General features: G+C 36.6%; 1 protein-coding gene across 2 annotated transcripts; it reads left to right on the top strand.

Annotated features, from left to right (window-relative positions):
* Window positions 1-1110: 1110 nt before the first annotated feature.
* On the top strand, window positions 1111-22277 carry LOC135730296 (NACHT, LRR and PYD domains-containing protein 3-like). Of its 2 annotated transcripts, none has more exons than XM_073816174.1 (9): window positions 1111-1174; window positions 6529-6672; window positions 6785-6895; window positions 7301-7408; window positions 9660-11705; window positions 12422-12595; window positions 17427-17585; window positions 18747-18793; window positions 19467-22277. In XM_073816174.1, the coding sequence occupies exons 2-9, from the start codon at window positions 6551-6553 to the stop codon at window positions 19982-19984; spliced, it is 3285 nt and encodes a 1094-aa protein (XP_073672275.1). In that variant the 5' UTR covers window positions 1111-1174; window positions 6529-6550; the 3' UTR covers window positions 19985-22277. The 2 variants fall into 2 exon arrangements, with proteins under 2 accessions (XP_073672275.1, XP_065104237.1); XM_065248165.2 differs by having other exon boundaries at window positions 9657-11705.
* The last annotated feature ends 1097 nt before the right edge of the window (window positions 22278-23374 follow it).

Genomic DNA, 23374 nt, shown 5'->3' with positions numbered 1-23374 from the left:
ATGTTAATACAAACATCATATTTAAAATTATGATTTCTATTGTGACTTAGTTGAAGATAAACGATCATGCTAATGCTGATGTTAATAAAACACCTGCAGAGATAATAGCTGCAGTACAAATACTGTACATTGTTTATTGTTCAATAAACTATATGATGAAGCTATGGATGTAAAAGAGATGGAAGAAGAAGAGGAGGAAGAGGCTGAGAAGGAGGAAGAAGAAAAGGGAGAGGAGAACGAGGGAGAAGGTGAGAAAGATGCAGAAAAAAAGAAGAAAAAGAGGAGGGTGAGGATCTTTTATTTGAAGTTCACTTTAAATCCTTTATAAACACTAAACACTCCATTACAAATGCTATCATGAACCAAAAACCATTACAAACTTCCTCTAGTGTGTTTTGGACTTATTCCAGAGAGATTTGTGTCCCTGCCCTAAACCACAAAACCTTAGGTTAAGTAGGTTAATTATTTTTAATTGAGATTCATCTTCTGAAAGATGTATAAATCTGATACAGAAACAAATTCTCAACAAACAAATGGTGAACAAAAATGCTCTGATTGTTATTGTTAAACATGAAATAGATGAAGCCAAATATGACATTTGAGTAGGTTTTACATTCTTTCATCGCTAGATTTTTTTACATTCATTTATCTTACAAGAATGAAAGATAAATGTTTTTTAATTATTATTATTGAATTGACAACAATCAAATACTTGACAGTAACAATATTATAACAAAGACAAAAATATGCTAGGGGGAATTTACAATAAAATAGTAAATAAAGTACAGATTTTCTAAGTTTTCAGTGCCTTTTACTTTTATAGAAAATCTTAATGAATCAATGTTAAGTTTAATTTGAAACAGGTTTTTTTTCTTCAGAAAATATAAATTTGAATATGAAATTTTGCTAACAGAAGAAACAGATTTATTTTGCAAATACTATTGGTAGTATGATAGTCTCTTTGATTCTTCAAATCACCAAAAAGTACATGTTTCCAAAATAAAACTAAAATCACCATCAACATTTTTAACAATGGAATCACAAACATTTTATAAATAACTTATTGAATACGCTGTTACGTAAAATGCGGAACTTACACGCCCCCTTAAAGTGAAACTGAAATCGACTTCGCACGTTGCACTGACGACGAAAAGGCGTAGGATATTATTTAAAGGTAAGTACTTAATTTTCTCGTTATTAGTCAGTATAAAGCTTTTGAAACTATAGGTGAATAATCCATTCGTAAACTTTGTCAATTCCTTCCCCAAATATAAGTTTTTAAAGTACTCCCAGGGTATTCGAGTCCATAACGCAACGTACTTGAATGACTCGAAAGCTATATATATATGTGCAGAAAATAAACGAAGAACTGCCCGATGGTCGGTCGGTAGATGATGCCCACTAGCCTTGCCTATTTAATGCAAAGGAGAACGCGCATGCTTCCTTTGTGTTTTGTATTGATTAATGATTTGTAGTTTGATGAGAATTAATCTATATTTAACTTACACAGTCAAGATACTTGTTATTTTACATTTGATTATATGTATTTGTATAGTCTTTATTAATGAACTGTATTGACTGGTTCCATCTTGTTCCTGGAAGCTAAGTCATATGATGTGATGCTCACATGTGTGGTGACGTACGTATTCTTGCACCTGTGTGAAAGTAAAGCGTGCTTAATGGCATTGCTTGTTGTTTGCCTCGTTAATATAATATAAACAAAGGCCTGTTTTTCTTCTGCGTCACCACAACCCATTGCAAAAGCAATAACTAAAAAATTACATAAGTCAAGTAAATATATAGGCTACTGTACATACACTTGGTTATGTTTTTGCATTTTCTGTTTTGTTGTCTTCATTAAAGGGGAGATTTTTTTAAGATGTCAAATAAATCTTTGGTTTTCCCAGAGTACATATGTGAAGTTTTAGTTTAAAATTCAATATAGATAATTTATTATAACATGTTAAAATTGCCACTTTGTAGGTGTGAGCAAAAATGTGTCGTTTTTGGGTGTCTTTTTAAATGCAAATGAGCTGATCTCTGCACTAAACGGCAGTGCCGTGGTTGGATAGTGCAGATTAAGGGCGGTATTATCTCCTTCTGACATCACAGGGGAGCCAAATTTCACTGATCTATTTTTCACATGCTTGAGGAGAATGGTTTATCAAAACTAAGTTACTGGGTTGATCTTTTTCATGTTTTAAGGTTGATAGAAGCAACCCAATTATAGCACTTAAACATGCAAAAAGTCAGATTTTCATGATATGTCCCCTTTAAGGTGTCTTTCGTAAATTACTCTTTTGTGGGGATGTATTGTTAAGATTTGAACATTATTTAACTCTTACCGATATAGGCATATATCAACCTAGCAAATAATGAATTTACTACAAACAATATATATTCAACCCCAAATCAGAAAAAGTTGGGACACTGTAGAAATTGTGAGTAAAAAAGGAATGGAACAATTTACTAATCTCATAAACATATATTTTATTATAAAATATAAGTTTATGAGATTTTTAAATAATTTCATTCTTTTTTTACTCACAATTTCTTCAGTGTCCCAACTTTTTCTGATTTGGGGTTGTATTATATATATATATATATATATATATATATATATATATATATATATATATATATATATATATATATATATATATATATATATATATATATATATATATATATATACATACATACATACATACATATTGTTTATGGGCATCAACTAATGTTTGAAGTTGAAAATGTTGCGGTTATGTACGAAGATTAATAGTATTATAATTAAAGTATTGTCAGTTTGTGTAGCTAACCAGGGGTCTCATGTTTTACCAAAAGTTTGGAGTCTGATATTACAACTGTTAGAGGAGGGGACCCTCAGGTATTTGCAGCAGAGGCCCCTCTGCCCCACCCAATTCTCTTAAGTTTAATTTTACCTATTTTTTATATTTGACAAGCACAAATAGAAATTATAACAATAGTTGAGTCTAATAAGAGGCAGACAAATTAAAATGAAATCTGGCTCCAAATGGCCCTAGCTGTCTCATAATGTACTTAAAGTGCATTATGCTTTAAACATAGGCCTACTATCTCTGTATTAAAATAAAAATTTATTTAGATACCACTTGTGGTAAACTTGAACCCATCTTCAAAGATGTGTATTCCCTGCATATGTATATATTGTGTTTAATATATTAATTAAATTGATTAAATTAGGGAAGATCTGCATGCAGTAGTAACATGAATAATATTGTTTACTTTACTCTTCAGGGCTGTCCTTTTGTGACTTACAGTGGTGTGAAAACGTGTTGGCCCCCTACCTGATTTTTTTGCATGTTTGTCATGTTTGTTTGGCTCTGTGTGGAAAAGTTCTTGCCCTCTAAACTTACAGTTTTTTTCCGATTGCTAAACGACAGTGGGCACAACTGGAGTCACATGTGCAAAACTCTAACTACAGTCTGCACAGCAGCAGTTCATGTGGACCAAACTCTAGTTCGTTTCTCATTGTTTAAACACAGTTTTCAAAACTTAACACACTTATCCCATGACTTTAACCACAACCTGCACAACACTGTGGATTTACAGCACTTTGTTCAAATGCTAACACACTGCTGTCAAAACTGTGAACCACACATTCAAAACACAATTGATTTCAGCCTTGTGCCTTTCAAACACTGCTAACTGCAATTTCATATAAATATAAATTCCAATGTCATTTATATATATTTATTTCATATATATATATATAATATTACTTTTTATATAAATATGATAGGTAGAGCTCAGAAAGACTAATTTTGGAAATGGAACTAGGAAGATGGGTTCATGGAGGGAGAATGGTGGCAGGTAGTGGCCTGATGCTAGAGAGAGGCAGCTAGGATTAGCCCCTCATTTATTTGTTTGAATTACAGTATGTACTTTTAGTTTCTACCTTTTTTCCTCATTACTATAATTCCATAAACTACATCAGACTAATGAAGCAAACTGCAAATTTTCATTTACCTTAAAGAATTGTTCTGGTCTAAAAATTTCAATAAATCATGTGATAAATCAATAAATAAATAAATCATTCTTTGAAGAAAATATTACTTTGTATGAAGTCACTGAAATTGTTCAAACTGTAAAGATTAAAAGTTTGTATTTTCTGAATTGGTGTTTGATGTTAGTGTTTTTCCTCTCAGTGTGTTGTGAGTGACAGTGTGTGTTATCTCAGTGAGGCTTGTGTTTAGTGTTTGGCTGCACTGAGCTGTTTTGAGTCATGTGTTAAGAGTTGTGCTCAGGTGACTTTTGGTAGTGCAGACTGTAGTTATAGTTTTGCATATGTAGCTCCAGTTGTGCCCACTGACGTTTAGCAATCGAAAAAAACTGTAATAGCAGCAACAACTGCAATCAAGTGTTTGCAATAACTTGCAATGAGTCTGTTACAGCGCTGTGGAGAAATTTTGATCCCCTCATCTTTGCAGAATTTTTGTAATTCAGCCACATGGTTTCACTGATTTGGGGGCGAAAAAACACAAATTGACTGATCTTGGGCATGCCAAAGTTTGGTAAAAACATTGGCTTTGATGCATTTTTAGTTTTTGTGCAGCATCAGTTTTTATTTTTTTTCTCCCTAATTAGTTGTTTGTGGCTTTTTTGCCCCATTGACTTCCATTATAACAAAATTTTTTGATTGCAAAGCCATGACACCATATAATCATGCATTGTTGGTGGTTTTTCCTTTTGCTAATATGTAAAATTTGTCATTTTTACTGTTGATCACCATGTGGCACCATTAATCCTTTAGTAGACCTGTGCAAAAAACAGAGCTTAATTTCTGGCTTGTACATTGAGTTATATGGAGTTTAACAGCATTTGTGTGTGTGTGTGTGTGTGTGTGTGTGTGTGTGTGTGTGTGTGCGTGCGTGCGTGTGTGTGTGTGTGTGTGTGTGTGTGTGTGTGTGTGTGTGCGTGTGTGTATTTGTGTGTATTTGTGTGTGTAGGGTTAGGGTTAGTATTGAGGATCACCTCCCTCGTTCACCAGTTGCTGCTGCACTGGTAGCAGCCTGTAGCTGTCCCTCTAGACACAAATCCACTGACAGCAGGCCACAAAATCCAGTCCACAATCACTTTTTATATTGAAAATCGGTAATTTTGTGTGTTTGTTTTTTTCATCACTTTTTTCACACCACTTATGAACTTGGCAATTAAAGAGTTAAAATCATGGACATTTTTTAAGCATTTGGTAGTTTTGATCAGTACTGAGGGTGATTTTTACAGCCGTTTAATTTAGTGGCTTTTTTGTAAAGGAACAACCTGAAAGGGTAGTAAATTTGCCCACGGTATATTTTTGAGTTTTTGAAAAATGTTAAAGCATTTTCTCAAAATGTGTGTAAATATAAGATTTGTCACCAAAAATTATTCCATTTGCTGAAACACAGAGAAAGTTGTGGCCAAATTAAGACATAAAAAAACAAAAATGGCCAAAAAATGGCCTCAACAACCCATAAGGGTTAAGGTCATGCCACAGCATCTCAATAGGAATTTTTGACTAGGCCAGTCCAAAGTCTTAATTTAGTTTTTATTCAGGCATTCAGAGGTGGACTTGCCGGTGTCATGAGCAATTCGGTCCCCCCGAGCAATTCGGTCTCCCCTAGGACCCCGATTGGTACCTAGCACTAATGCCTGCTCAAAAATTTGTCATTGCGATATCTTTTCGGCGTACGCGGTCTAGCAAGCTAATTATGTTTTACAAATAGAAGCATAATTTTTTTTTAAATAAAAGTTAACCAAAAAATAATATAATAAACTAATATTCATGTTGCAGACACGTCAGTACTTTTGTGTCATCATCTGCTTTACAAAAACCATATACAAAAACAATACTTTTATTTTTTGTAAATTATTAACATACCCTATGGAATATATTTTTTAATAGTAAAAGTGTAGTAATCATGGTTTATAATTATAATTTAAATGTGTGATTCAACTATGTAGTAATCATGTTTTGTATAAGTATTTAATGAGTAAGTAATTGTATAAGTAGACAGTAAAAAGTGGAAATGGTACAGTATATAATATCTAAATAATAAAATGACACAAGCAATGTGTAGATCTCCCACCTATAGCCTCATTTATATACTACTATGAAACATATCATTTAAAAGACATCAATTGTAATTTTAACAACGTTCTAACTACATAAATCATGACGCGATTTTGTAGGAATTGTAATAAGGCGCTAAGAAAACTACCCATGAGGAGTTTTTTCAGCCAATGGAATCACGCGGGGTCCTAGGGGAGACCGAATTGCCCGGGGGGACCGAATTGCTCATGACACCGGTGTCTCATGCGTGTTTGGATTTTGATTTCCCTTCATAATAAAAACTTCATTTAAAACAAATATTAAAAAAAAATCAGGAAAGGGGCCAACACTTTCACACCACTGTACTACTTTTTATTCAGGGAGACATAATCTGTTCCAGGATCAATCTACGTGTGAGCTGCATTTTACTGTGTAACAGTAAATCATCTGTTTCTGTGTAGTACCATCAACCTCTCAAAAGATATGGAAGAGAAGCAGAGAGCAAGATTTTCATCTCCAGAAATCAGCTGTGTGTCTATGATGAGTAACCACTCCATGCCCCAGCCGATAGAATTCAGTGATGGATCGAAGACGTCCACCCCCAGGCAAGATGGAACACATCATCGGTTAAACTTTGCATTTAACAAATGAAATGGAATCTAAGTAGAATATAAATAGAAACTAAGTGAATTCTTTACCTTTTTCTTATATTTTCAGAAAGCAGATAACAGCACCATCTCAAGAACTCAGCTGTGTGTCTATGAGGAGTAACCACTCTATGCCTCAACCTATTGAATTCAGTGATGGATCGAAGACTTCCAACCCCAGGCAAGATGAAACACAACATTGGTTAAAATTTGCATTTAATGAAGTTTATATAACTAAGTTCAAAGGAGCATGGTCATGTGATCCAACCAATCAGTGCCAGGAGGTGCCTATAAATGGCAGTCCCTCACCTCTGTCCCGTGACAGATTTTTTGCAGCATCCCTCCTCCACCCCATCACCTCACTCTCATCTAGATTAATTTATCAAAGTTAAAGAGGGGGGAGTACTCTGGGTTCGGGCTAAAATTCCGAACTTGAGCCCTCTCCTCGGACAGCACGCCAAATATGCTTTATCTTATTCCCTGTCGATTACATGTTAATGCGAACTCGTGAAACAAATGAAATGGAATCTAAGTAGAATATAAATAGAAACTAAGTGAATTCTTTACCTTTTTCTTATATTTTCAGAAAGCAGATTACAGCACAATCTCCAGAACCTAGCTGTGTGACAATGAAGAGTATGCACTCCATGCCCCAGCCTATAGAATTCAGTGATGGAACAGTGAACTTGACAAGGCAAGTTAGAACTAAATGTAAATAATGCCTAAGGATAAATACATACAGAAACAAGTGTCTTCTGAGGGTAATCCATTCAGTGTTGTCAGAGAAATATCCATACGAAAATAACTAGCTTTTGGAAATGCCCCCCCATCTTAGATCGTCCGCATTCAGTAGAGAGTTTACTCACTTTGCGTAGGGTTTTTTGCTGCTGCTCTGTGCCCCCGGCCGCTCTCTGCATTTGTCATACATCACTAAGAAAAATGCCTACACTATGCTGATACTCTCTCCTGAATACAGATGAGTCTAAGATGGCGGCGTTACCGGAAGCTAGTTATTTTCGTTTATACATTTTAAATATGGATATTTCTCTGACAACACCGCACAAATTACCATCAGAAGGCCTTCGTTTATCCCCCTGAAGCCGTTTGGATTTCTTTTGGATGCGCATTCTTTGGACTTGAAGGAGTGGACCCCATAACTTTACATTTTAACAACTGAAAGATCTAGGACATTTACTAAAATAACTGAAAATATGTGCGCCAAAAAATGATGGACATATGCATCTCGGGCTTGGGGGTGAGTAAATTATGGGTTTAATATAATTTTTGGCCGAACTACCCCTTTAATCTTAAGTACTTATAAAGTAGTATTGCACTTTATATCTCCGAAGAGGTTTTATCAGATTTATAACAGACATATCAGCTGTACCGCTGCTTCCGGAAAAAGCAGAGCTTCTGGAGGAATGAAATCCAGCGTTAAACAAACACGCACAACTTTGCTGCTACCCTGGATAAACAAACTATATCCATTGTTCCCATAATGCTGTTTATTTTTGGGACGCTGACAAGGGCGTAGGTTTGATTCTGGCATTGGTGGGGACATAAATAAAATGGCCGCATTGCAAAAACTGTTTATCACCGTTTACTTGACATAAACAACAGACAACTCAGTATGCACTTTACTCAGTGACATCTGACTCGCCACCCCCGGTGCCATCCCAAATTTAATGTACTATAATAAACAATAACAATTCGTTATGTCCTAGAGCCTAATAAACAGTAACTGTTTAAGTCTTTGTCAAAAAAAAAAAGAAAATCACATTGTAACATATATGAATCCATATTTACTTTATAACAATGAAGAATATGCAATTAATATTTAATTCTTAATGTAATTTTGCCAAAAAAATCCCAATGTTGAAGTTGGAATGTATATCATGCTGTTTCCTGTTTTTACCATGTTGGGGTTATTTTCTTTCATGGATTAGGGACCCCCTAAATAACCTTGCTACCCCATTTATAAAAGGTTGACAAAAGTTTGCAACTCCTCAGGTTAACATGGGATTGTCGTGTATTGTTGAAAACACTGTCCTTGAATCATTATGTGACACAACTGGTCCGTATTTTGTGCATGAAACAGTTACAGTGGGTATAATAATACTTTCTTCCTCACTTACCTGTAGCCCGAATAATCACGCGCGTCTTGTTGAGTGAACTTTGGCGCGTTGTACAAAGTGAAACCATCCTATCACACGTAGCGAGTAAAGACAAGCCCATAAAGTGATGTGATTTAAAGCGGCGGGACTCAAGAAATGCTAATCCAATCATATTAGCAATGTGAGTAGAGAGGCGGGACTAAAGAAATGCAAAGCCAATCATAATAGCGATGTGAGTTACGGAGGCGGGCATTGCAGAGAACGAAAGCTGTTAACCGTTTGTGTACCACATAGAGCGTCATTTTTACAGAACGGGATTGCAAAAGATTTTTAATCTCATTTAAATTATTCCTGAAAAAATATATAATTAAAAAAGTAAAGTAAAAAATATAAAACACAAGAATAAGACGGACATTAGTGGTTATATATAAATACAGATTAATTGTTTGGTCGAAATTATTGCTAGGGACAATTCAGTCTTCCCTGAATATTGCTAGGGACATGTCCCTAGCGTCCCACCCTAAATCTACGCCCATGGACGCTGAACAAGCTTAAACTTTCCTCACAAACAACAACACACTTCTTTGGGTACGTTAATTTTGTGTAAACTATTGGTTGGTGTGTTCGTGGGCTAGGGCTGAACGATTTTTGGAAAATAATCTAATTGTAAATGTTTTTACCAATATTGCAATTATTTTTTTAGCTCTTTATGAAATGTAGTGGAATAAAAAGTATGATACCAGGCTTTTTACAAAGAAAACTGTTCTTGAGTAAAGTAAAAATATTTCTCTACTGTCCATCTCTGCTTACAACTACTTTTTTTTTCAGTAGGAAGAGACTGCTCCAGGTTCAGTCCAGATGTAGAATTTGTAAGCAGGGTCTAACAGATATCACTTGTGGACATTGCATCAAGTGTTACCGGGACCAGGCCAGTCAATCACAGGACTTTGATTGTCTGAAATGCAGAAAGAGATTAAAAACACAACCTGTTATACATGATAATAAAGACATGATAGAATTGAATTGTGCTCAGCGCTGTACAGACCCAGACCTGCTGGAGGAGACTGGAGACCTGCAGGTGGATTCTCACCAACCAGATGTTCTGCAGAGAGTCAAAGACCAGCACAAAACCAGCATGAGGATCAAGTATGAGAGTTTATTTGAGGGAATTAAACTACAAGAAAATCAAAACCTTCTGAACAGGATTTACACACAACTTTATATCATAGAGGGAGAGAGTGAAGGAGTGAATGAAGACCATGAGGTTTTACACATGGAGAAAAGTTACAAGACACGTCAAGAAAACACTTCAATCAACTGTAATGACATCTTTAAACTCTTACCTGAAACAGGATTTTGGGAGAAGAGAAAAACAAAGACTGTTCTTACTAAAGGCATCGCTGGAATTGGAAAAACGGTCTCTGTGCAGAAGTTTATTCTGGATTGGGCCGAGGGAACAGCCAATCAGGATGTAGATTTCATGTTTGTGCTTCCATTTCGAGAGATGAACTTAATAAAAGATGATCAGTACAGTCTTCACAAACTTCTGCTTGACTTTCATCCTGAACTTCAAGATCTGGACTCAAAAATGTATGATGAGTGTAAAGTTGTGTTCATCTTTGATGGTCTGGATGAAAACAGAATAACATTGATTTTTTCAGATGTTAAGAAAGTTTTTGATGTGACCCAGATGTCATCAGTTGGTGTGTTGATGTCAAACCTCATCAGAGGAGATCTGCTCCCCTCTGCTCACATCTGGATCACCTCCAGACCAGCAGCAGCCAATCAGATCCCTTATGAATATATCAACCGTGTGACAGAAATCCAAGGATTCAATGATCCTCAGAAAGAGGAATATTTCAGGAAGAGAATCAGTGATGAACTGCAAGCCAACAAAATCATCTCACACATTAAAGGAGCAAGAAGCCTCCACATCATGTGTCACATACCAGTCTTCTGTTGGATCTCATCTACTGTGCTTCAAAACATCCTGAAACAAGATCACAGTGCAGAAATCCCTAAAACTCTCACTGAAATGTATGTACAGTTCCTTCTCATTCAGATAAATATGAGTAACCAGAAGTATGAAAGAAAAGAAGTGAGAGATCCAGCAAAACTTCTGCAGTCCAATAGAGAAGTAATTGTGAAACTGGCTGAACTGGCCTATGAACAGCTGAAGAAGGGCAATGTGATGTTTTATGAGGAGGAGCTGAGCGATTGTGGGATAGACATCACTGACGCCGCAGTGTTTTCTGGGATCTGTACTGAGATTATTAAGGAGGAATCTGTGATTCATCAGAGGAAAATCTACTGCTTCATACACCTGAGCTTTCAAGAATTTCTCGCTGCATTCTATGTTTTTTACTGCTTTATAAATAAAACTTCTGGGGCTCTGAAAGAGTTTGATTTACTTGCTAATCTCCATAAGGGGGTGATTGACGCCGCCCTCCGAAGTGAGAACGGACATCTGGATCTTTTCCTCAGATTTCTGTTAGGCATCTCGCTGGAGTCCAATCAGAGACTCTTACAAGATCTACTGATCCACACAGAGAGCAGTTCAGAGAGCATCCAGAAAATCATTGCTCACATCAAAAACAAAATCAAAACTGAGCATGATATTAAAGCCGGCAGATCCATCAATCTGTTCCTCTGTCTGCTGGAAATGAACGATCAGACTTTGTCTAGAGAAATTCAAGAGTATTTGGAATCAGGGAAAGACACCAAGAATAAGCTTTCTGCTTCACACTGCTCAGCAATAGCGTACTTGCTTCAGGTGTCAGAGAACGTGCTGGAGGAGCTGGATCTTATGAAATACAACACATCACTGGAGGGTAGATGGAGGCTGTTACCAGCTGTGATAAACTGCCGAAAAGCTCTGTGAGTATTTTAAAGAGTCTGAATGTGTTACCACAGTGCATGGAGCAATTCAAGAGTTCAGATACAAAACCCTCTTAAGTGCTTCTGACATGTTTTTTTTTACTTATAAATAAAAAAATTATCAGGATCTTATATTTAGGTTTAGTTAATCAGTAGTTCCCATTTTTTTTAGCCCTGAGTACCCCCACAACCCTTATCAGTAAGGTTCAAGTACACCTTCATCAACACTAAACAAAAGTAATATTTTAAAGATTAATAATTAGTATAAATTAATTAATTTTAATATAAATAAGCAAACCTTTTATTAACACAACTTGTCATACTAAATGTGTTAAGACATTCAGAATAAATACAAGACATCACATGGGACAACACTGCAAAATATATGTTTGCATTATTTGAAATTGCTATAGCAGCGGAAATGAATAGCGTAATTTTAACATTTATTTTAGTTATTAAACTTACGCAGCTGTACCTGTACAAATGATGATACACATGTGTGCATTCAAGAGCACAATGAGCTTAAAAGCACTAGTGAGCCTACTTTACACATTCGTATTGTATTCAGGTGCACGTTTTCCCATGGGACCCAAAAATTATACAATACATGCACACAGTCAATTTGTGGGTTTTCATGCACTTATGCTTAACTATTATGACATTTTCAGTCTATCACATAAACTAAAATTGTTTTATAAAATTGTTTTCTCTTTCAGTCTTGCTGGCTGTGATCTTACTGGTCAGTGTTGTGAAATTGTGGCTTTAGCTCTACAGTCCTCAAATTCACTCCTGAAAGAACTGGACCTGAGTAACAATGACCTGCAGGATTCAGGAGTGAAGATTCTCTGTGAAGGCCTCAAGAGTCCAAACTGTAAATTAGAGATACTGAGGTTTGTACGATAGACAATTTTTTTATCGAACTTTAAGGGCTGCCCTTGACTAACTATTTAGTTAGTTTGTTTTATAGAAAATGTATAAAGCAATTTCTTTTATTTGCACTGCACACATATTATTATAGCACAGTTTGTGCTGAATACAGTGCAATACTTTAATGTGTTTATAAGCAGCTGAAAAAGCACAAATGTCAGACCATGTCAAAACTTCTCCAGAGCCCAAAAACGTCTCAGACCTTAAAGGAGTTAAGGGTTTTAGATTGTCCCATGAACCCAAGTTTGTCTGCCTTGTCAGGGAGAACTTAGCAACTTAGCAACTTGTCATCTTGATCACAATGAATCCGATGTATCAGCCTTTGAAAGCATGCTTGCTGATGGCATAGACATAGATTAAAGTGAGTGCAAATGCGTGCGTGCCAGAATTTTCACATCATCTTTTTGGTTTATCCCAAAACCCTCTTGAAATCAATTGATTTCCTGCCCATCACAGACTGCGTGACTTCAAAATTTGGTGCAAGCAACTTTCTCTTTTTCCTTTGTGCTGTTCAGAAATTGTCATATACATATATGTGTGTGTGTGTGTGTGTGTTTGGTAGTTTAGGCCATGTGCATAGATTATGCGTCAGAGGCTTGCAGATTGCTGGACTGAGTAAACAGAACTAAGAAAATAGCCAGATATTGTTCTGTGTCAGCAATCATTGGCAGTCTGCATGTTTGGAGAAGACGATGTCATCTCTATCCATAGCTTATTAATTAATGAGGTTGTGACTATTCACACAGTTTTTATTGTCAGGTGAAACATAATGGGCTCTTTGTAAATATTTGGATGCTGTGTTGTTTTAATCATTATTGGTCATTCCAAATAAAATAATTAAAATGTGTGTGTGTGTGTGTGTGTGTGTGTGTGTGTGTGTACCTGGTAATTATCACGTTGTGGGGACCAATTGTCCCCACAAAGATAGGAATACCAGTGTTTTTGTGACCTTGTGGGGACATTTTGATGTCCCCATGAGGAAACAAGCTTATAAATCAAACAGAATGATGTTTATTGAAAATGTGAAGTAGCAGAAAGTTTTATGTGCTGGTTGGGGTTAGGGAATGGGGCAGGTAAGGGGAATAGAATATACAGTTTGTATGGTATAAAATGCATTAGGTCTACACTGTAAAAAATCCAATTAATGAAATGTTGGAAGGGCAAAAATATATAAGTTGAACCAATTTTCTTGTTTGGGCTTAGTTGAGTAGACATATTATTTTAAGTCTAGATAAATCTGTGTTTAAAACATTAAGTGAATGGTTATTTCCAAATTCAGTCAACATTCAGAATGGCTATGTTGACTGAACTAATTAAGACAAATCTGGTCAATATGTGGACTTATGACAGCTATGTTTCCTGACAACAAAATGCTCATAATATTACTGTTATTTGGTAACAAAATGTAATTTTAAGAGTTGTTCAGGCGTGAATGTATGTGCTTTAAGTTTAAATATGCGGTCGGTTAATATAGATAGCGTCTATTTAAAAATGTGCTCGGACACTTTCGGACGGAGAGGAGCTCCAGATGAGCTCCAGAAAATCACAGACACTTAAGCGCTCACACCCCGCCCAGCGCAGCCTCGCCTCGGCAAGCCCATCAGAAATCGACTGCTGGCTCTGATATCTCTGTGGCGTTTAAACATGCGATTTAATTCATTTTAATTTCTTATACTTAATAATAAAAGGTTTACCGGTATGTTTTAAATCATATTTTAGGATTGCACTTAAAGATATCGCTGTTGAATGATATTTCATATCTTTCACATTTGTTATAACTGGGCTGCGTACTGCCTGCGATTTTGAACTTCAGAGCTGAAGGTGCGAGTGGAGAAATAGTCCCAATATCATAACAACCTTAAAACTTCTAATATACCCGTGTGTGTACCCGTGTGCGTGCGTGTGTGCGCGCGCGCGTGCTCGCGCGTGTACATGTATGTATGTATGTATGCGCGTGCGTCTGTGTATTTTGAATTTAAAATGTTTTAACTCGGAAGGATCTGGATCACAGGTCATTTCATCTGAGATCAATCCGCACGGAACAGCTGGAATCACTTACTGATTCACACAAGGAAGGACACAAGTCAGCCGTTTCCTCAAGTTCACGTCAGGTAAGTGTTTGTAATTAAATGTTAATTTTAGAATATATTAATTGACAAAGACGCAAATACTCGACGTTTTTCTAATTATATTTTTGTAAAGATATATTAGAAGTGTGTTATGTTATGTGACCGAAGTAAAGTGGAGCTATTTTAGTTAAGATAAAAAGCCTGGATATAGGGTTGGTTTACCGGACAGAGTTTAGAACTCGGTCTTTATTATAATTGGGACATTTTTACAAACAAACCTTATATAATACAATACTGGCGTGCATTTTGAGATAAAACAATAGCACTCATATGTTAAGAGATGTCAGTAAGTTATTTTAGTCAGTGAAAAGCCCTGTCCGAGAAAACCGCCCAATAGTGTTTAATGTGTGATGTCTGAGGGAAATTTGGCCAAACATTAACGTTATTTAGGGAATAAAGTCTTTCACCGTCAAACTTTATTATATTAAACATGTTATTTATGTATGTGTGTGTGTTTATATTCCTCTGTTTATCAAACCAGATCGGAGATGATGTGAGAGGCAGACCCGAGACATAGCGAGACAGTCTCCGCTTGGACTGGCTGAGGAAAGTCTCCTAAATGGCCCTGGAGATGTTCTGACTGACTTTGGAGGCTTTTTGGACTGTTTTATGCCCTCTATTTAAAGAAGACTTAATTCTGACTTAATTCTGTATGTTCAGTCTGTATGATAAGTGAATAAGTGAATAAAAAGCTTTTGTTTTTATGTGACTGAAGTTAATTATTTTGTTTACAACACCAGCATAAATTATTTGATAAATAATTTAAAAATGTTATTAAAAAAATCCCAAATAATAAATATTAATTGAAGTAACACATAAAACATTGAGTAAATACTTAAAATTTAATTGACAGAGTCTTTGCTGTAAGTTTTTAAAGATTCAACTGATTAAAACATTTTAGTTGAATGAACTATAAAGCTAATTGAGCCAACATACTTTTTTATATTTGAGCCAAATTTGGGCCAACTAAAAAACATCAATCCAGGTAACACTTTGGTGACAGAAATTGAGTGAACGTAAAATTTCTGTGGAACTAGTTACTAAAAAATTATTCATTGAGCCAACAATTTATTTTTTACAGTGTATGGAATGTCCCCATAAAACATGGAAACCAGAATGTGTGTGTGTGTGTGTGTGTGTGTGTGTGTGTGTGTGTGTGTGTGTACCTGGTAATTATCACGTTGTGGGGACCAATTGTCCCCACAAAGATAGGAATACCAGTGTTTTTGTGACCTTGTGGGGACATTTTGATGTCCCCATGAGGAAACAAGCTTATAAATCAAACAAGATGATGTTTATTGAAAATCTAAGGTACAAGAAAGGTTTTTGTGATGGTTGGGGTTAGGGAATATGGCAGGTAAGGGGAATAGAATATACAGTTTGTATGGTATAAAATGCATTACGTCTATGGAATGTCCCCACAAAACATGGAAACCAGAATGCGTGTGTGTGTGTGTGTGTGTGTGTGTGTGTAGGATTATTAGGAACACCTGTTCAATTTCTTTTTACTGCAATTATCTAATTAACCAATCACATGGCAGTTGCTTCAATGCATTTAGGAGTGTGGTTCTGGTCAAGACAATCTCCTGAACTCCAAACTGAATGTCAGAATGGGAAAGAAAGGTGATTTAAGCAATTTTGAGCGTGGCATGGTTGTTGGTGCCAGACGGGCCGGTCTGAGTATTTCACAATCTGTTCAGTTACTGGGATTTTCACCCACAACCATTTCTAGGGTTAACAAAGAATGGTGTGAAAAGGGAAAAACATCCAGTATGCCGCAGTACTGTGGGCGAAAATCCTTGTTGATGCTAGAGGTCAGAGGAGAATGGGCCGACTGATTCAAGCTGATAGAAGAGCAACTTTGAAATAACCACTCGTTACAACCGAGGTATGCAGCAAAGCATTTGTGAAGCCACAACACGCACAACCTTGAGGTGGATGGGCTACAACAACAGAAGACCCCACCGGGTACCACTCATCTCCACTACAAATAGGAAAAAGAGGCTACAATTTGGGTAAACAGAATGGGAACATGGCTCCATCATGCCTTGTTACCACTGTGCAGGCTGCTGGTGGTGGTGTAATGGTGTGGGGGATGTTTTCTTGGCACACTTTAGGCCCCTTAGTGCCAATTGGGCATCGTTTAAATGCCATGGCCTACCTGAGCATTGTTTCTGACCATGTCCATCCCTTTATGACCACCATGTACCCATCCTCTGATGGCTACTTCCAGCAGGATAATGCACCATATCACAAAGTTCAAATCATTTCAAATTGGTTTCTTGAACATGACAATGCGTTCACTGTACTAAAATGGCCCCCACAGTCACCAGATCTCAACCCAATAGAGCATCTTTGGGATGTGGTGGAACGGGAGCTTCGTGCCCTGGATGTGCATCCCACAAATCTCCATCAACTGCAAGATGCTATCCTATCAATACGGGCCATCATTTCTAAAGAATGCGTTCAGCACCTTGTTGAATCAATGCCACGTAGAATTAAGGCAGTTCTGAAGGCGAAAGGGGGTCAAACACAGTATTAGTATGGTGTTCCTAATAATCCTTTAGGTGAGTGTATTTAGGTTGTATCCTTTAGGTTATTCATATTTTTTTTTCCTATATCAGTATATTTGAATCAGTATAATTTTAATGATCTCTCTACGTAGATTATCTGGCTGTATGGTGACAGATGAAGGATGTTGTTCTTTGGCTTCAGCTCTGAGTGTAAACTCCTTACACCTAAAAGAGTTGGACCTGAGCTACAACAACCCGGGACCTTCAGGAGTTCAGCTGCTCTCTGATAGACTCAATGATCTCAAACTCAAGTATGTTCAGACTACGGTTGGGTATTGTTCAAATCAATTCTGATTCTGCTTCGTTTCAATTCCCAGTTTCAGTTATTTCAAACCATGACTACTGTGGTCTCCAACAATGGATAAAAGCTGGAGGGCTACTTTTTTAATATAGTCTACTCAAAACTTAGTTTTTTTACTTGTTGATTTTATTTTATTTAACTTGTTAATATATTTTAGCATTGTTTAAAATGTTAATCTACATAAAAGACGGCAAGCTAAAGATATGTAGTAAATAAATATTAAAATTGAGGCTATTATAGAATGTGCTTTGGTGGCTCCCCTTTGCTTTATGAGTTGGATTCCTCCAACTGTGTCAAAAAAGTTGGATGTATGACCAGTGGCGGCTCGTGACTGCTCATCTGAGGGGCGCTAATTCAAAATAAGTGTTCGGAGTGTCACGTGTGTGTGTGGTTCCCTTTTCCAAAATATGTGTTCTGTGTGTTGAGAGATCCTGTGTGCATCACATGTTTTGTCAAAATAAGTGCCTGCTGCACACGTGTCAAAACCATTTATGATAAAAGAGACGCTCACGTTCCCTAAATACACGCAAGACACTCCCTTAACAGTAAACTCTGATTACGCAGGAGATTATGCGATTATCTGGCGTCTCTTTTATCATAAACCCTTTAGACGCATCTGCAGCAGGCACTTATTTTAGCATGACACGTGATGCACACACAATCTCTCAAATCGCAGAACACATATTTTGAAAAAGGAACCACACACATGACGGGCTACATACATGTTGTGACGAACTTCGCATCGAGCGCCCTCAAAAAAAAAAGTCACCGGCCGCCACTGTGTATGACAGAGTATTTCTGTGCTGAAGCACTTCACCAGGGTGGGTACAAGTTTCGGAACTTTTTTCGAACATGATTTTACATAACAATCTTGCTTTATTTCTTTTATGGGCAATGTTAGTGGAGGAAGTACAGTGTAAGTCCTTATATGGAAAAACAATAGATATAATTTGTTTATCCGAGGTAGCAGTAGAGTTGTGCGCGTGTGTTTGTTTAAAGCTGGATTTCATTGAAATGGGGTGGTCCAAACCGTTCATGTGTTTGAGAAAAGACAATACTAGCCCTGTACTGCCTTAACATTTCTTTACATTTATTTTTCATTTTGTTTTAGGTTAGACCCTGCTGGAAGTTTCACGATCATACCAGGACTACGTAAATGTGGGTTCTCTCTCTTTCATATGTTTACACACGTTTGACATTTATATACCCAAGAATGGAAGTAATTAAAGAATAATGTATGGACTTCCTGCCCATAATTATTACAAAATAATAAAATAACAGGGTTTTTTGCATCCTGTATAGTGCATTCAGAAAGTATTCAGATCCCTATTCTATCAAAAAGAGATCACTGATCTAGACCTGCCTTAAACGGCTCAATAGTCACGCGAGTGTTCCGCGGTGTGGGAATATTTGCATAATGTCCCCAAAATGTATACACAAAAAAAGAGGGCATGGCTTCAGTTATTGCTGTAGTGTTGCCACTGCCACGATGTCCTGGAGGCGCTGTGTGTTTTCTTGCAAAATTAATTGGCCTTTATTAAATACTTTAAACACATATTTAACACATTAACACAATAAACAGACAAAATTTAGACATTGATCAGAATCAAGTATTCCAGAAAGCTGTTTAATGTAAAGAATAATTGACGATGGGTTGTTTATAAAAAAATAATGCACACCCAAGGTGGTAATGCGAAAATTATTTTAAGACATTTGACAGGATGTTTTACAGAAAAAAATCAACACCCTTGGAACATTTCTCAACCAATCACAATAAAGTATTCAACAGCCCTGAGTTATAACAGTAATAATGTGTCTTCTTTGTGTCTAGACATTTGTCATCTTACACTGGATCCAGACACAGCAAACACTCGTCTCGTTCTGTCTGAGGAGAGGGGAACGTTGATTTGTGTAAAAGAGGATCAGTCGTATCCTGATCATCCCGACAGATTTGAGAATCATGAACAGGTTATGTGTAAAGAGCGTCTGTCTGGACGCTGTTACTGGGAGTTTAAATATACTGGAGGGGCTTATGTTGCACTGACTTATAGAGGAATTAAAAGGAAAGGAGGAAATTACTGTGTATTTGGATGGAATGATAAGTCCTGGAGTCTTTTCTGTACTGTTGACAGATTCAGTGCTTGGCACAATAATCAGAAAAGAGACATTCATGTCCAGTCAGAGTGTGACAGAGTCGGAGTGTATCTGGATGAGCCAGCCGGCATTTTGTCATTTTACACAATCTCTGACACACACACGCTCACACACTTACACACATTTCAAACCACATTTACCGAACCCCTATATGCTGGGTTTGCTGTTTATGGTACATTGTCTCTGTTAGACTGAACAGCCTGCATTATTAACAGAAGAGACATTAATCTGTTTAACATTATGTAAAGCTGCTTGGGAACACTGGGAGGTCATTTTACAGACAAGGCTTATGTGTATAATCCCAGACTAAAATGTTACTAGAAGTTTGAGCTGTCTTAACTGAAAACAGCTTGTTAGTGTAAGGGGAATATGTGGGAGAGCATTGCTATTATATAAATATATTGTATTGCAATAGATAGCGTTTAAGTATTCACATTAAATCGAAACTAAACAACAGGTTTATAAATTAAAATATATATTAAATAACAGTATTGACTTAAGTGGTTAAAATGGTTACACTATAATTGGAATAATACATGTTCAAATAGCCTGTTTCCAATGGGTATGAGATATTACCTGATAAAGAAAAGAGGAATAAATAAAAGCAGTGTTAGAAGAAAGAAAGGCACAATTGTGAACTGAAGTCTTGGCCTAATGGCCTAAAACCAATTATGCAAGCAATCATGACTTAAATTTTGAATGTTTGATCCGTAACGTAACTGTTTTTGTTCATTTAACTTATTAACTTATAAACACCATAAACTTAAAAATTCAAGTGCATCATAGGTGTCATTTACACTGGGGACGCTGGGGACATGTCCCCACCACTTTTTGAAATGGCTGATTTTGTCCCCACCACTTTTTGAAAGCATTTGGTTAAAATGTTCTAAAAATTAAACAATACCTGTGCTACTTACACTGCAAAAAATGACTTTCTTACTTAGTATTTTTGTCTTGTTTTCAGTAGAAACAGGGACGGATTGGTAATCTGTGCGTTCTGGAAAAGTCCAGAACGGCCGTTCAACGGAGGGCCGTCGCCCGGCCGATTTCAAAACAAGTCTAATAACGCAATATGAACAGCCAACAGCAGAGGCACTAATACGATCACTTATATGCTGCTACGTGTAAAAAAACAAGGAAGAAGAGTCGGCCTACTAGCCGTGATTGGTCCACGGATTCCCGGAATTCGCCAGCGTCTATGTTTGCGAGCCTGAGCATCCACAGCCTGGTCATGATGAGGGACAGACCGAGTTAACTTCACATCAGCAAGAGCTAAGTGCCAGTAGTAGCAGGACACGTGACATTATAATATAATATACACGATATAAAAATAAATAAAACTTGCGTGAAAATTAACGTAATGCGCAACTAGTGTTAGAGAAAGACGTGATGTGAGTGTGTGCGCACGCGCTTGTGTGAGAGAGAGGCGCGATTGAACAGTGGAAACATAAAAACAATACATACTCTGTCATTTTGTTCATATGGGACATAATTCAAACGGCAAAGTGTTTGCTTATATTTGTATACAGTCGCAATAAAACAAAACATTTTGCTTTTGTCAAACTGTAAACTCCTGTCAAACTGTAACCTACAACTGTCATCTAACCAAAATCACACACATCAAAGCAAAAAATATTTATCCAACCCCGTTTAAAAACAGTCTGTGGGTGGACATTCATCGTATTGCATTGGTTTTCATTTCTTTCATTGACTTTATTGTATAGCCTCTTTCACACAGTAATTCTAGTAAATTACCATGAATTTACCAGAATGAATTTACCAGTAAATACAAAAATGTGCTGTTCACACATGCAGTGACGTTCCGTCTTTTTACCAGTAAGACATCATTCACACATTAGTATCAAAATACCGGTAAACTCGGAGAGAAAGCGGAAGTTACCTGTGGCGCGCGGCCGCGAGCTCCATGTCGTATTTGTACACAATGGCGGGTTATGACTTAATATCGTCGGTCCGTATTTTGTTGTTTTCACATCTGTGGCAAACGGTCGCAAGTTGCTCGTGACCAAACAACATTACGTTAGGTGGCGTCAAACGGAACCTGTGTTTGCACATTAGGCTTCACCGAGGGTGTGCTAAGGACGTCGGCAATTTGGCAAACATATGGTAAGCTGTTTTAAACAACTTTGAAGAAATGTGGATGTTTACTTCAGTTGTGCTCGACTTTTAAGCAGCATGGGTGTGGAAACGAACGTAAACAGTGCGGTGGTACACGCATCATCTGTTTAAAAACGTTCTGATTGGCCCGAGCTGTCAGCGCGGTCTGACGTCGTTCGTTCTAAATGCCGGTAATCCTATATTTTTCGTTCACACATAGCGCTTACCGGTAAATTACTGGTAATCTTACAACCTGTCTTACTGGTAAATTGGGAGCACTGATTTACCGGAAAGGTTCTGTTCACACATGACATGTTAACTGCAATTTACCAGTAAATTACCAGTAAAGACTGTATGTGTGAAAGGGACTTATGAGAGGTTGTAGTGAGCTCACATTTTCTGCTACAATGAAGACTATTGAATTAAACGGGTAAATATCAGGCATGCATTGCAACCACTCTAAACGTGCTACTAAGAAAGGGGGCTAAATAATTGACCAAATATTAGTTTAACAAAAAAATCCTAGCTTGCATTTTCTGTCTGTCTTCCATCAGAGTGCAGTTTTTCCTTGTCTTTCATATTTGTGTTTAGTATTGTGGAATTGGCAAAGACCTGGTGGTTGTTTGTGAAAGCTGTATAGACAAAATTAATAGGCCTAGCTATTTTCATTATTTCACAGCCTTATTATACATCAAAGTTTAATATGACATGGACAAAATATTAAATATCCTTGTCTAATAGTCTGACAGTATTGTGGCATAGTATCAGGACATCCTTGTGTCTGTTGCGCACGGCTAGGGGCGAATGGCCGGATGATGGGCCTATTTGGGAAAAAGTCCAGGGCTGTTTTTTAGCCCCAGTCCGTCCCTGAGTAGAAATATCTAAAAATTCTTAAATCAAGATGTATTTTCTTGATAAGCAAAATGACCAAAGAAAATAAGTCTAGTTTTTAGACAAAAATATACAATTTAAATTAAGTGTTTAAGAAAAAAGAAATCTTATTTTTAGATTTTTTTCTCACCCTATTGGCAGATATTTTTGCTTGTTTTAATCACAAATTCACTTAAGCAAAAAAATTTCACCCCATTGGCAGATATTTTTTCTTGTTTTAAGCACAAATTCACTTAAATTGTATAGTTTTTGTCTAAAAACAAGACTTATTGTCTTACGTCATTTTGCTCATCAAGAAAATACATCTTGATTTAAGAATTTTAAGATATTTCTACTGAAATCAAGACAAAAATACTAAGTAAGAAAGTCAGATTTTCAAGAAAAAAATCTTAGTATTTTTGTCTTGTTTTCAGTAAAAATATCTAAAAATTCTTAAATTAAGATGCTTTTTCTTGATGAGCAAAAAATCTAGTTTTTAGACCAAAAATATCAAATGTAAGTGATTTTGTGCATAAAACAAGCAAAAAAATCTGCCAATGGGGTAAGCAATTTTTTCTTGAATTTTTCTTGAATTTAGTG

Source organism: Paramisgurnus dabryanus, chromosome 11, assembly GCF_030506205.2.
Source record: "Paramisgurnus dabryanus chromosome 11, PD_genome_1.1, whole genome shotgun sequence".
NCBI classification, from domain to species: Eukaryota; Metazoa; Chordata; class Actinopteri; order Cypriniformes; family Cobitidae; genus Paramisgurnus; species Paramisgurnus dabryanus.
Note: the sequence above shows the minus strand (reverse complement) of the source record. Positions and strands in the feature narration are given on the sequence as shown.